The 14,511-nt window shown below is 33.8% G+C and overlaps 2 protein-coding genes across 6 annotated transcripts; both read left to right on the top strand.

Moving 5' to 3' along the window:
- Nucleotides 1–302: 302 nt before the first annotated feature.
- On the top strand, nt 303–2,804 carry LOC114389205 (surfeit locus protein 2-like). The gene is made up of 5 exons (XM_028349835.1): nt 303–612; nt 1,198–1,295; nt 1,468–1,866; nt 2,285–2,333; nt 2,459–2,804. Exons 1-5 carry the CDS (start codon nt 380–382, stop codon nt 2,538–2,540), a joined length of 861 nt encoding a protein of 286 aa, XP_028205636.1. The 5' UTR covers nt 303–379; the 3' UTR covers nt 2,541–2,804.
- A 3,712-nt stretch (nt 2,805–6,516) lies between these two features.
- On the top strand, nt 6,517–11,894 carry LOC114388938 (two-component response regulator-like PRR95). 5 transcript variants are annotated; one of them, XM_028349483.1, is made up of 9 exons: nt 6,517–6,627; nt 6,745–6,964; nt 8,069–8,230; nt 8,323–8,453; nt 8,588–8,734; nt 9,020–9,290; nt 9,387–9,804; nt 10,510–11,230; nt 11,372–11,894. In XM_028349483.1, exons 2-9 carry the CDS (start codon nt 6,793–6,795, stop codon nt 11,477–11,479), a joined length of 2,130 nt encoding a protein of 709 aa, XP_028205284.1. In that variant the 5' UTR covers nt 6,517–6,627; nt 6,745–6,792; the 3' UTR covers nt 11,480–11,894. The 5 variants fall into 5 exon arrangements, with proteins under 5 accessions (XP_028205284.1, XP_028205285.1, XP_028205288.1 ...); XM_028349484.1 differs by having other exon boundaries at nt 6,552–6,637; XM_028349485.1 differs by lacking the exon at nt 6,517–6,627 and adding an exon at nt 6,630–6,648.
- The last annotated feature ends 2,617 nt before the right edge of the window (nt 11,895–14,511 follow it).

Below are 14,511 nucleotides of genomic sequence, written 5' to 3'. Positions count from 1 at the left end.
CTATAAAATGTACCAAAAAACAATGTGCAAAGGAAGAAAGGAAGGGGGAAAAAATGAATTAAAATTGGGAGCTCCACTTGTGAGCCTGTACACACCACCAGACGAAAATATGGTAAAGTAAAACCCAGATGTTACTGTGAAAGCCATGAAATTGGGCTTCTTTCATTGTTTGAAATTTACCATATTTTATATTTTAAAAAAAAATAGGGATTAATTTGTAAAATAGACCAAAACGAGAATGTTTATTTACTCAACTAAAATCTTTTAAAAAAATGACAATAAACTAGAAGAAAGAAAGAAAAAAAATCCTGTGCCCTAAAACAACACCATTTAACAAGACTGTTAATTCCAAAGAATCCTTTAGAGGGTGAATAAGAGCATGGCTACGACGGAAGAAACTCGGAAGAAGGAAGGGAGCAACTTGCTAGGCTCCCCGAATTTCACAGAATTAGGAAACGGGCGTTTCAAGTGCTTAGAAACAGGGCACGAGGTCCTCTCGAAGGACATAGCGTTCTACTCTCACAGCAAAAAATGCCGTTTGGGTCTCATCGATTTCGCCTTGTCCAATAACAAACCCCCTCTCAACATGTTCAAACAAGACCCTCTCTGCCGGTAATAATAACTATAACTATTCTCCTTTCCAATTCTGTTACACTCTGCCTTTGGAACTTCAAATGTGTCTCTCATAGTAATCTTGTGGTTCGATAGGGGCTTTTAGGTTTAACAGAATAACCAATCAAATCTTTCCAATAACGAACGCACTTTTACGTTTAGCTAATTTTCGCATTTGGTTTTCATAGATTTAGCTCAGGGGTTTGTGTGTTGCTGAACAAACCTTGTGCGCCAAACATGGAAGAAAAAAATGTTTGTTTAGTAGTGGATTTCGTCATTTTCACACTAACGGTGATTTCTGACGAATTGGATTTTTTTATAATTGTTTTCAGTGGTGCTGTTCCTTACGAAAGTAAGTGGCACGAATTGCACTGAGCATGGGTACAAAAGCTTCTTTTAAAAATAAAATAAAAACTTCAGAGAATGTAAAACAAAATTTGAAAAGTCCTAAACTTGACATTACAGGAAATTGCCAACAGGCAGCAGATATGGTCACAATTGCAGTATTTCAAGTATTTCTAATTTCCCCCATTCTCTGTATCTGTCAAGTATGTAATAACAGTTATTTTTGTTCCTATTCTTCAGTTCAAAGTTGATATGTAAGCTGACTGGAGACAATGTCAATAAGTCAGAGGAACATATCTGGAAGCATATGAGTGGGAAAAGGTTTCTCAATAAATTAGGTCAGTGATATCTTGTATTTGCTAAATTCTTTTGGATTTGGAGTGATAGCAGAGCTTCATGGATGAAGTGGGGCTCAGTTTTTGTGCTAGTATTTGCAGATTATATAATACGTGATTGCGTATGGATTTTGTAGTGCTTTATTTACTGATGCATTTTGGCTTCTATAAACAGAGCAAGAGGAAGAAGAAAAGTTGTTGTGTCATGGATTGGAAGGTGGAGAGAGCTTACATGAGTCAAAAAGTGCAGATGGTGGAAAAAAGGATAGAATGAAGAAGAAGAAAAAGAATAAAAAGAATAAGGTCAAGGAAATTGATGAGGAGAAATTGCAGGTGTCAAAAAGTGCAGATGGTGCAAAAAAAGATAGAATGAAGAAGGAAAATAATAAGGACAAGGGAATTGAAGAGGTTATATCTGAAGTTAGGAAGTCTTCCAATGAGAATAGTGACACAGAAGAAGACTTCTGGATGCCTCCTGCTGGTGATCGTTGGGACAATGATGATGGTGGCGATCGATGGGGTTCAGAGTCAGAGTCAGAGTCAGAGCAGGGAACTGAAGAGGGAGATGTAATTGGTATGTATACTCCTCATGCTTGCTCAACTCAAATGAGATTTAATTTAATATCAAATTAACTTAGACAGTCAATAACTTAGGGTCTGTTTATTTTAAAGATGCGCAGAATTGATTTTGATAGAATTAATTTTGAACTGTTGAACATAATTGGAATGTGTGGCCAAATTAATCCCAACTACAGATTTTACATTGAAATTTGTGCCTTGAAAGGAAGGATTGATTCTGAGTGTTTCTCAAACAGGCACTTTACTGATTTGTAACTCGACACTGATGATGAATGCATAAATGATGACAATTATATGCTCTTATTATTAGTTATTCTTCATTGCTACTAGGAGTGAGAGTATTGGTGTCTCATATGGTTTCTTGCTTATGTGTATGAGAAAAATTAATTCAGTAGATGATGTTTTCCTCATAGATGGTGATGCTGCTGAGGATTGCAAGGAGTCAGAAGAGTTGTCATCAAGGTATTTTCTTCAGTATGAAATAATGAAATGAAAGTCTCTGAATGATTTTAGGACAAATTAGTTGTAATGTTCGATTTTCCATATTGTCATATATGTTGAATTTTCTTTTTCCCCATATTCTGCAGGACGAAAAGAATGTCGATAGAAATTGGACCAAGCAGCTTTGCTACAAGAAAAAAGAAAAGTAAGAAGAACTACCAAACTTAGTAAGAGAATTGCAAGACAACTTTTGCAGGCATTGCGTGATTTAAATTATGTCAGCCCAGGTCATTAGCATTATGATACAAAGGGGATATGGGTACAAAATACATTGTCCAAATGAATTTTTTTCTTGTATTGAGAAGCTGCTTTTTCAGTAAATTTGTATGACAAGCAGCATGAAACTATTAAATTGTAAGTCTTCAAGTATGCAGTCAAAGCCAAGTCTGTTTTTGGTATTATTTATATAAGGTCAGTACTTCTTTATGATCATGACTTAACCCTATTCTTTACATATTTTGGGGTCCAAGGCTCATTCAGTTTTAAGTGCATTATGATTTTAGATCTACCGTCCGTATTTCCTCACTTCATAAGAGCTTTTTCCTATTTTGGGTGGATGGTTTTGTTATTTTGTTTCCAATTAAGCAGTTTTTTTTTCATGATTTTACCGTTCACTACTCCAAAAAAATACCTTTGATACCAATTAAGTTCCTCTATGATAGTGGTTATAACCATAACCATTGTTTGAATGCCTAAGATAGCAGTTTTTGCACCAAGGTGCGATTAGATTGGTCCGTTTGTTACAACTTATGTAAAACACTTTTAATTTTCCAGATGTTAACTTTTCAAAATAATTAGAATTTGACAAGAATTTAAGGTATGATTAAATTCAGTTGTTTGAATGTTTTGTATTTGAAACAAGGTCTCATAAAATCAATTGCTCTTTGTTTTTAAAAGTATTTTTTCTTAGACTAAATTGTAATTTTTGTCGCTGGTTTCTCAAATATGTCTTAATTTGGTTAAGTCTCACGTGTGTACTCCTTATGTGGGTTGCACGGTGCGAGCCGATGTTTTTTAAAGGGTTGCACTGTGCGAGAGGGTTTTTTTTTTCATTAGATTTTTTATTTTTTAAATAGATGGCCATGATTTTTTTTCTTTTACTTTTTTTCTTCTTTTCCCGTTTCATCCCTTTCTTCTTTCTTCTCTGTCTGTCTTACTGTCTCCATCAAGCCTTCATCTTCCTCTAATTCCACCGTTGTGTGCCACTGCTTCTGGTGGTGTTTTTTTTTTTCGATCATTGGTGTAAATGAAAATAAAAGCAAGCTCATTGGATCATTTGTATCAAACTTTTGAGTTAATTCTTATTTATTACAAGTTTATAAATTCACTTACTCTTTGCGAGTTGTATGTGTAAATTCTTTTTTAGTAAACTTTATAAATTCTAAATAAACTCGATAGACATTTAAATTTATCATCGAGTTAATGTTAAAAATAATAAATCTAAATGGAAGTCATTGTTTATCATACCTTTATTTAGTGTGTTGTTTTCGAATAAAAGAATTCTCATGTTTAATAATAACAAATGATCTAATACTGCTGTAACATCTACAAATATTGTAAAATTTATTATTTTATTTAATTATATTGTCGAAATGTTTAACTAATATATTATATATAAATATTTTATTATTATTTTGATAGTGAATTCTTAGTAATCTGCTGGTTGATTATCGAGTATATGAAACTCGTGCTCGTTACCTTGCATTCCACAAAACTAGAGGGTGTTGTTAGGTGCACCCAACATTATTGTTGGTGCACCTAGCACTAAAGAGGAAAAGACTAAAATATCCTTGATCTGTAAGCCTTTTAAGTTGATCCGTAAGTCTTTTACGGATCAAGTTAATTTGTATGCTTAATATCAACATACGGATCAACTTGATCCGTATCAACCATACGGATCAACTTGATCCGTATGATTTACAGACCACCCTCATACACACCCAGCACAAATGCAAAGAAAGCACAAAGACAATTTTGACATTTTTAACAAATGTTGAGTGCACCAGCAATAATGCTGGGTGCATCTAACAACACCCAAAACTAGATCTACCAAAAGATCAAAACTAGATCTGGCACACAATCAGATCTGCAAAAAAATGAAATCCAAATCCACATCCCTGCATCCAATTGGTATTTGAGATGCTCTAGAGTCGTCAAAGAGGTTCTCTTCAATGATGCTAGGAACAAGTGGTTTCTCTTCGATGACGACGACAACGTTCCTTTAGGCGGCGACGGGGGTGGTGGTGTCGGAGGACAAAATTAGAAGAATATCCTACGAGAGAGCAGGCAAGAAAGCCCTAGCAATGTCGGAGCACTGTTCGTTGATCACGGAGATCACTAATTCGCCGACGAAGGTGACGAGCTTCTTGGCAAAATTCGGCGACGTTTGCGCGATCTTGGAGACGTAGCCAGTGAAATTGAGGAAGATAGAGGAGACAAAATCGATGCCGAACGGGTGTGGCCACAAGGATTGAATGAAGGAATGAGGAACAAAGAACTTTTATTTCAAAATAATTATCAAGCATGAAATTAGTAAAATATTTTATTTTAATAAAAGACATTTTTTATCTAATAGTATTTAATTAAGTAGTTCAATGTATTATAAATAAATCATAAAGATTTGGGTCCAATATACATAACTCATTACAATAACTCTATATAAAAAATACATTAAAATATCTTTCACGTGTTTGGTGATACATCATCATCAGTCCATTTACCGTATAAAATCCTAGATAGAAAACTAGCAATTGAAAAGATAAAAAAAATGACATAGTCATCACACACTTACAAGAAGAAGCTCGATCATGAAAAACAAGTGACGCAATCTCTCATTTCTCCCTTCTGTTTCATATGTTCATATGTTCATCATCTCTTTTTTCTTCCCTCACTTCTTTGTTTCATATTGTCTATTCTATCACGGTGTTTTTATAATTGAAAAACTTTATGCTTGGAAGGAAAATAACTACCCAATGGATAGAGAATACAAATTTCTCATATCATTGTCCAATATTTCTTAAATGAAATAATTAAATTGAGACCTAAACCACACATAGGATCAATAATGGTTAGTTGTCTCATTCATATTTAAAAAACTTTGTTTCTACATGTTTGAGAGGATAAGAGGTAGAATTTTGGAAATTATTCACTTTTTTAAGAGGAACTCAAACAATTGAAAACTAATTTGAAATGTTGGAATGTGGATGTGTTTGACTTCTTGGATTCCAATATTGAATCTTTGGAGAAAGATCTAATAAGGCACTCCTTAACTAGGTGTTTTTATTCATTTTTGTCTAGAAAAATATAAGAACCTTTGCTAATTTATCAATACATCCCATAAAATAGTATTGAAGGTTAACAACATAAAACTCTAATAGTTTTACAACTATAAATTATTTGCTTCAATTTTTTAATAAAAAGGTGAAAAGACATTTCTTTTCTATACATGATTGCTTAACTTACCCCAAGTGAATTAAATATTCCATAAGAGAAGATTGGTGCAGTTGATAAGAGACATTGTAGCAATCATCTTGGAGTACAAAATTAATTGCACCAATAATCTTTTATACGTGAAGTTTTTTAACCCAATTTTTACTTAAAATAAGATGAACAACCGCTTTTTACATGTAAAAGTCGTGCAACTAGTTTACATGTTCAAGTTTTTTTGCATAGAATTTAAGTGTGTCTCATCGAATAGATCAATATGCCTTTATTGAGTCAAACTCAAACATACAACTTATCAACGCCATTTATACATCCAAAGATAATTTATCATCCAAAATAAAAACTTCATACATTTGATTCTTTGAGTAATTTATTCATAATATTCTATGTCCCTCTTGCTAACTTCTCAACAAGCTACTTTGTACTATCATCTTTGTTCATACATCAACTATGTATGTCACGTATTTATAATAAAATAATGGGTTAACTAACTTTTTAATCCCTAAATTTTTTTAAAATTTAGTTTTTAGACCCTAAACTTGTGAGCCTGTACGCGAGATAAAAATATGGTAAAATAAAACCCAGATGTTACTGTGCAGAGAGAAAACGTCGAGTCAACACGTGTCCGTCTGGTGGAGCCCATGCTTGTGTAATAAGATAAGGGATGGCTGAAATGGTGCCACGTCAGCCTGGTAGTTGCGATCCACCTTTTGATGAGAGATTGAGGTTTTGGTGGGAAGATATTTCTAACTATTTTCACGGCTGTGGTTGTGGGCGAAAGCTGCTTGCCAGAAACTGAGCAAAGAAGCAAGTAAAGGGCGGTTTGGAAATTGTTACTATTATTTTCTCTCTTACATGTGTTGAGGATGATGATGAAGTCAATTTCATTCACTCTGTTTTCTTCTTCTTCTTCCTTGTGGCCGATTAGGGTTATTATTCTTTCTGGCTGTGGAACGAACCATGCTGTTGTTCGAGAATGGATGAGTTGAACTGCGCGATGACGACGACGACGACGGAGAATAGCATTGCGGAGCTGGTTCAATGGGAGAGGTTTCTGCCGCGGATGGTGCTCAGAGTGCTGCTTGTAGAAGCTGATCATTCCACGCGCCAAATCATCGCCGCGCTTCTTCGCAAATGCAGTTACACGGGTTTTTTTCTTCTTCTTCTTCTTCTTCTTCTTTTTAATCCTCGAGATTTTTTTATATGATTTCGCTGTTTATGTCGTTTATCCTATGGCATTGTATTGCTTAATTAGTTGTCGTTTACTTGCGAAAATTTAACTTGTGTTCTGCCGTTTTGATTATGGTCTCTGGAATTACTTTACGTGTATGATTGCGGTAGCAATTAGCATCATCCAAAGGATGCTTCTGTTTAGTTTTCAACGTGTTGGATTTTGTCATCTATCACCAAAAAGATCCTCTCCAGTTTTGAATAAACTGGACGAAATTTCAGCCATCCTTTATTTTGAATATTTGATAAATTTAAATTATAAATGTATGAATGGTTGGGATCGATTAAACTGGAGAGGATCTGAGCGAAGGTTACCACTGAAAAAAAAATTAGTGAGGAAATTATTTATGTTATTTATTTAAAAAAAATGTCACTAAATTTTTGTGTGATTCTGTTATTCCTGTGGGAAAAAAAAAAAAAACTAAACTTCTTACCACCAAATTTGATCACTAATGCATTACTTTCTTTTGTAGTGTACGTAGTTAAATGTGTTGCTGATTTTGTTCCCTCCTTTTCTCAAAAATTAGCATGCTTTTGCAGTTTTGATGACTTATAATGAACCAAAAAAAGTTATCATGAATGCAGTATTCTATTTTGTCTTCATATTGAGGATCTCTGTTTTCTTTCATCTATATGTTTATTCGTCGCTATTTTCACATTGTTTTGTTTTAAACAAAAAGGCAATGAACCTGAATACCCGAACTGTAGTTTTAGTTTTTTTAATAACATAAAATTAAATTTGGTAACTTGTTCCAAAAATCCTAATTGTTTTAATTTTTCCTCTTTCCTTTTAAATGATGGATTTATTAGCATCGTATTTTGGAGAGATACCAAGAGATGAGAAGAAAAGTTTTAGTGATATAATATATGTAGTAATTTGTTATCATAGATTGGAATACCATACAAAGATTTTTAATTTTTTTGGATCTGATAATGCAAAACATTATGGATGATCCAATTTCGGATTGACATTATTGTTTTCATGGTTTATTACTTAATGGTATTCTCTTTACTCAATGTAGTTATTGCAGTTCCGGATGGATTAAAGGCATGGGAAACATTGAAGAAGAAGGCATCTGAGCTAGATCTCATATTAACAGAAGTGGAGCTACCAGCAATATCTGGATTTGCTCTTCTTTCTTTAATCATGGAGCATGACATTTGTAAAAGCATTCCTGTCATAAGTATGTTGACTTGTTATTATGTATTTGTTATCTTAGTCTCAGTGTAAGATCGAAATGGTTAATGAGCTCATTTTATTCTCATGGGTGTGCAGTGATGTCTTCTCATGATTCGGTTAACATGGCGTTGAAATGCATGTTAAACGGGGCAGTTGATTTTCTTATAAAACCCATTCGCAAGAATGAGCTTAGGAACTTGTGGCAACATGTATGGAGAAGGCACACTGTATGTCATATTCCCCAGTCTTTTATAAAGAGATAATTTTGTATTTTTTCCTTCTTTTAGCTTGGCTTGCTATTTTAGCATATATTTACTTATTCCTTTTTTTCTTTCCTCTCTGCTGTATATTATTTATTCAGATTATCACTCCTACTCAAAATACAACATTTTCACCGAAAAAACTTAAAACTGCCTCAGAAGACAATTCTGCAAGCAATAAATCTAATGGTTCTGTGGCTTCCTCAAAGAAAAACAATGAATGCAGCGAGAGATTAAGTGAGGCTCAAGTAAGTTTTACTGCCTCAATTTTGCCAAATTTGTCAATTTTCTTAGCCTTCGGTGTGTTGAGTGTGAAGTGATTGACTTTTAATTTAGTCAATTTTATTTCTGAAATTCTATCGACAGTTTTCACTCACTTCTTGGCTTGAGTAGCATATAAAGACATGCAACCTGAAATCTATTGCACAATGCATTTTCAAAGCCACTTAGCTTTTGGAAAAATATTCTTTCTAGATTAGTTTTGTTTCATGAAATTTCACATAGAAACCACAAGTTTGCAAACTCTTGTGCAGAGCACTTGTACATCACCAATTATGGAAGCTGCGAGTACATACATGGAAAATATGCAGGATGTGTCCCAGGATGTACATTGCCAAGTTATGCAAACTCATGTGCAGAGCACTTGTGCATCCCCAATTTTTGAAGCCGAGAGTACATTTGTGGAAAATATGCAGGATGTGCCCCAGCTGGAAAGTTCTAAACTGAACAAAATTGATATGGTGGACCATGAAAAGTTTGCCAAATTTGAAAGGAAATCAGCTAAGCATAAGGATGAAACAGAGGGTAGGCGAATTTTGTTTTACACTTTGATTAGAATTTGTTTTTATCTTGTTTCAATGTGCTGACTGTTTTGTCGTCTATTAAAAACATTTAATGCAGATAAATCAATTACAATTGTATCAGAGGCTGCAAGGTGTGACAAAAGTTTTGAATTGACAGATTTAATGCTAGAACAAGACTGTGGTGTTGCTGAACCTGAAACTGAAAACGAGGATGAAATCTTAAAATCTGAGTTAGGCAGAGACAATTCTCATGTTTCTATATTGCATGGATGCAATGCTGAGCAGGTGAAACCTTCTAAAGGAGCTATTGACTTGATTGCCACATTTGGAAATCTTCCAAAGCACCCTAATGAAAACTGTAGTCTCAATGGTGGTAATACAACCAAGTTTGATTGTGAAACGCAATTGGAACTTTCCTTAAGAAGTGATTTTCCTGGCAGCTCAGGTAAACAAGCAAGTGAATCAACTGAGGAATCTCAAAGATTGAACCATTCAAATACTTCTGCCTTTTCTTGGTGAGTTCAGTGTTTTCTTGACTTCTTTAGTTCTTAAAATGATATCTACCAAAACCAGATGCCATACAATATTTCCTCTGACCATCAAAGAAACAAATTTTAGTCAGCAGAAGGAAGTTCTTCATGGAATTTTGTTATTTGAATTTTAACATGTGCTTTTCATGTCTTTCGTCAGTCTTGTTTATGTTGTTCTATATGTAGGATTAGTATTGATGAAAGCTGAATAAATGGTGATTTGTACTGAAACATATTTTTCAGAGCCTATAATCTATGGAAGGATCCAATAATCCTAATAATGGTAAATATAGTTATGCTTCTAAAATCTAAAATATTGAAGACCACAGATACATGGGTGTTTTTGTGCACAGTTATCAACAATAAGAAGAATTCTTCAAAGAGACTTTGTTAATAACCATTTGGGACTGTTTCCTTTAAGTTTATGGATCAAATCATCTCTATGTAAAACTATACACTGGTTTGGCCCTTTTTTTATTTAAACATTAAATTTCTGCACTCTTATGGTTCCCCCTCTCCCTACCACCCAAAAATAAAGGCCATGTTTAAGCTTTCATCCTTGGATGATGAGAAATCACTATCCAGTATTTCATTCTAAAGTATTTTTTTTTCCTATTGACCCATTCAAAAACTCAACATCATTGTGATTACACAGATTTTCTGACGATGGGTAATAATTTCTATATGCAGGTACAGTAATAGTAAATTGTTGCAGCCTCTTTTTTCACCACCATCGATTACATCTCCTAAAGTAAACTGGCTCAATTGGGATTCTCATGAATGCCTTAAATTATCTGGAAATTGTCAGTATGACGACTCAAATCAGAACCTGGAGAATATGATCAGTACAGTCATTGGTCAGTATGGACTCTTACCTGTTTCAGGAGTTATCTCCAAGCTTAAGTCTGAGGGACATGGTCATGTTTTTACTTCTGTTTTCTATGCACAATCTGGCATTCACCCCATGTTGAGTCCAAAACCAGTCTGCCAGAATGAGAGTTCTCCCTTTCCCACAAGTACCTCCTCCCAGTCCAATCCTGAAAGTCACTGCTCAGATCAACCTCATGACTGTTCCAATGATGCTACTTGTCTTGATCAAAATGTAAAGGATAATACTGATTCAGATCACGCAAGGCATGAGTCTCCTGCTGCTGATCAGAGTGCTGGTAATAATTTATGCCATGATGCTGCAAATCATGTTAATAGTAGTGCATATGGAAGCATGGACAGTGGAAATGATGGACATGCTACTTCAGCTATAGTATCCAAGAACACCTCAGATGGTTTCAGTGATAGTGGTTGTCATAATTATGATGGATTTAGAGTGACAGATTCTCATCACTCCAGTCAAAGAGAAGCAGCACTAGTGAAGTTTCGACTGAAGCGGAAAGAGAGATGCTTCGAGAAAAAGGTATCATAAACAGCACTTAGTAAAAGGCTACTTTAAGATTATTTATGGTGAATTTATATCTATGATTGCAGTTGGCTTGGAAACTCCTATAGCATGTTTCACTAAAGATCTTATTAACAAGTACTCTAATTTCTTGTATAGGTTCGATATCAAAGCCGGAAAAGACTGGCAGAGCAGCGGCCTCGGGTGAAGGGGCAGTTTGTACGACAACATAATCATCCATTCGCTGAGGCTGGTGGTGATTCATGAACATTGTTCTCTTTAGGTTTCCTGTAGTATTAAATTACAGTTGACTGTAACACCGATTGTGTCAACAAGGATTAGCTGTAGGGTGGTATCTGTGTGTTGTTGGAATCTGTTTATCCATTAGGCAAAAGAAGAGTAGGCCAGTAGGGAGATAGCTAAAGGGTAGTGCTAAACATTCTTAGGTGTTTTCTTCTGGGTTTACATTTGGACTGCCACTTACAACTTTAGAATTGTAATTATTTAGTGGGATTGGTTTGGGTTTTGCCTGTGTATATGTTTTCTTGGTTGAATACTAATATGGGTCTGTAATTACATAGGTTTTAGGTTTCAGTCTGTAATATGGGTCTGTAATTACATGGGTTTTGCAACTGATTGATCTTTCTTTGCATTCGGCATTTAAGCATTGTTTTAAACTCACACCACGAATTTGCCCGATCTATTTCAATTCACAATTGTCATCAATACTAATTTGCTGTTTCCTCGATAAATAGCAATTAGTGTCAGAAAGTAAGATTGCATACCTGTAAGAAGCTAACGGCCCCTGAAGTCTCCATGTTATTTGGAAGGTGGTGTAGTATCTTAAAGAAAAGTATGCCTTTTAACACTCTTATGGTTCCGCTTGCATGTTCATGTTCTACTGTTTTCTTCTCGTCTCACTTTCAAGCTATGTCTTCGTCTCTAATGAAGAGATTGGGATGCAGTTTTAACTGAAAGGCTGAAAGTTAATGGTCATAATGATAGAAAGCACACATTCATATTGAAGAGTGGTCCTTGATGAAATCAGTGCATGAACTTTCACAGGAAAAGAATCAATAATGTGCACTTGTGGGACACACCATGTCTAGGTTGATGTGGGACTTGAAGATGCATGATCCAAACTCCGAAAAGAATTGAATTAACAAGTCTATGATTGAAATGAAGACACGTTAGCAGTAATCAATACATCTCCTTTGCATTGCAAGCAGAAACTTGATCGTTTTAATTTTATCCAAACGTCCATGAAAGGTCTCAAATCGAGCCACATCACCTTCGGCTATTTCTGGTTGTTCATCTTTAGCATCTTCTCTCTTGGGGCTCATTCTGTGCTGTCACTATCTTCACTTTGGACATTATTTGCTTATTTTTGTGAATAAAATAAAGAAATAATCACCACTCGCTACAACTGTTTCACATTATAAGGTTCTTCGAAGAATAGAGAAGGAAAGAAAAAAGCATTTCTAATTTCCCAATCAAGGACCTACATGAACAAGCAGTGAACTTTTGGCTTGGCTCCACGAGTTTTATCAGGTTTGATTTGATTGTTGGAGGGAGAAAGGCTTACCCGTGAAGATGTTAAATGGGGTTTGTCTTAACAGATATTTAAGACACATTGCTTGAGATTAAGCTATACTACAACTTCACGCCTAGATTATCCGGGAAAACCTAGTAAAACAAATATGACTTTGATTGTACTTCTCATAATGAAATGAATTGTAATTTTTGGGGTAAATAACATGATTATCTTTGAGTATTTCTTTTTATAGGAGTATTGTCAAATAATTTTGATGTACTTTAACCATTTTATTTCCTTGTAAAAACAGATAGATTTAAAATATTTATTGATGGCCAACAACTAATTGAATACTTGAAAATTGATAGACATTTATTTAAGTGAAAATAAAATTAATTCTATCATCAAATTTTTAAGAATTTTTTTAGCTATTTAGAAAAACAGTGAAAATAAATTTTATAATTTTATTTTAAATAAATTATTATTATAACTTTTTAAACCGTACTTTTTAAATTTTTAAAAGCACATTTTTTTTGCCCTAATAAAGCATGCGATACCCTTAGAAGCAGTTAACGCTCCAATTACCAAGTGGATGTACTGTTCACAATAAATTGAAATGAATTACTTTCGTGGTATGTCTTATTCCTTTCGATTAAAAAAATATCTTTTAAATAGTAAAATTTTGGAACTTTTTCTAAGGACTTATATATTAATTGAGAGACAACCAAACGGACATACCAAGGATCGAGACAAATAATTTGTCTCATTTCTTGCTGTTCCGATTAAAGAGTGACACGTCGATCTTTAAAAAGATTCTCTTTCATATAACAACATTTTGCTTCTTCTTTTTTTAATGTTAAGGACTTAAGGTGTTATGTTTTAATTGAAAATGCACAAAATGAAACATAAAAAGGGGACTGGTGAATGGGTTTTTGGACACTCAAACACTTTATTGATACTTTTTTTTTATTTCTTTCTTTCTTCTTGTTATTTTATATCATTAAAATTAATTATTATTGTTTTTACCAAAATCTGAAACCGTGACACATCAGAATGAATAGACACATCATGATGGATGTGATTGAGTGTGGTCTCAAATTTTTAAGAGTTATTTTTGATAGGAGAGAGGACTTGTAAAATGAATTATCCACGCCCAAGTAAGAATATGAGTGAGAAAAGTAAATCAAATATATGTTAAAGTAGAGTTCGCATGAGCGAAAGAGAGAGAGGGGCACAAACTTAATGCTCGTGCGTTAAGTGTGTGTTTAATCGTATCTAGGGATTCGATGGAATCCTGTATTTATATTAATTGAGCATGATTATTGATCTTTGTTTATAAGGGTTGTTGTAGCGTAGATGATTTAAGTATCAAATAAAATGTCACATAAAGTTTATGAGTCCTGCACAATATAATTATGTATATCTTTCACATCTTCTTGTCTTTTCGTGTCTACACTCCTTGAATGTCCAAGAATTTTTTCTTAAAATTATTTATCTCATTTCTTTTCCTATTTGTTTGTCTAATATTTTCTCTAATATTAGTAAAATGTCATATCCTTAAAAATTCTCTTTCTTTAAATATGAAACAATTTTAAGGAATATTGTGTTTGAGTTTGAATTTGACAAAATTACTAAGGATGATAAAATATAATTAATGTTACTACATATTCATATTCACGATAGACCAATCATATTAAAAATTAACATTTATTGATAAAAAAGTATCAATCAACTATTAGTTAAATTGAAATAATTTTATATACAT

The sequence above is a fragment of the Glycine soja genome, chromosome 16 (genome assembly GCF_004193775.1).
Source record: "Glycine soja cultivar W05 chromosome 16, ASM419377v2, whole genome shotgun sequence".
Taxonomy (NCBI): domain Eukaryota; kingdom Viridiplantae; phylum Streptophyta; class Magnoliopsida; order Fabales; family Fabaceae; genus Glycine; species Glycine soja.
The sequence above is the reverse complement of the archived record's forward strand: the minus strand, read 5'-3'. Positions and strand labels throughout refer to the sequence as shown.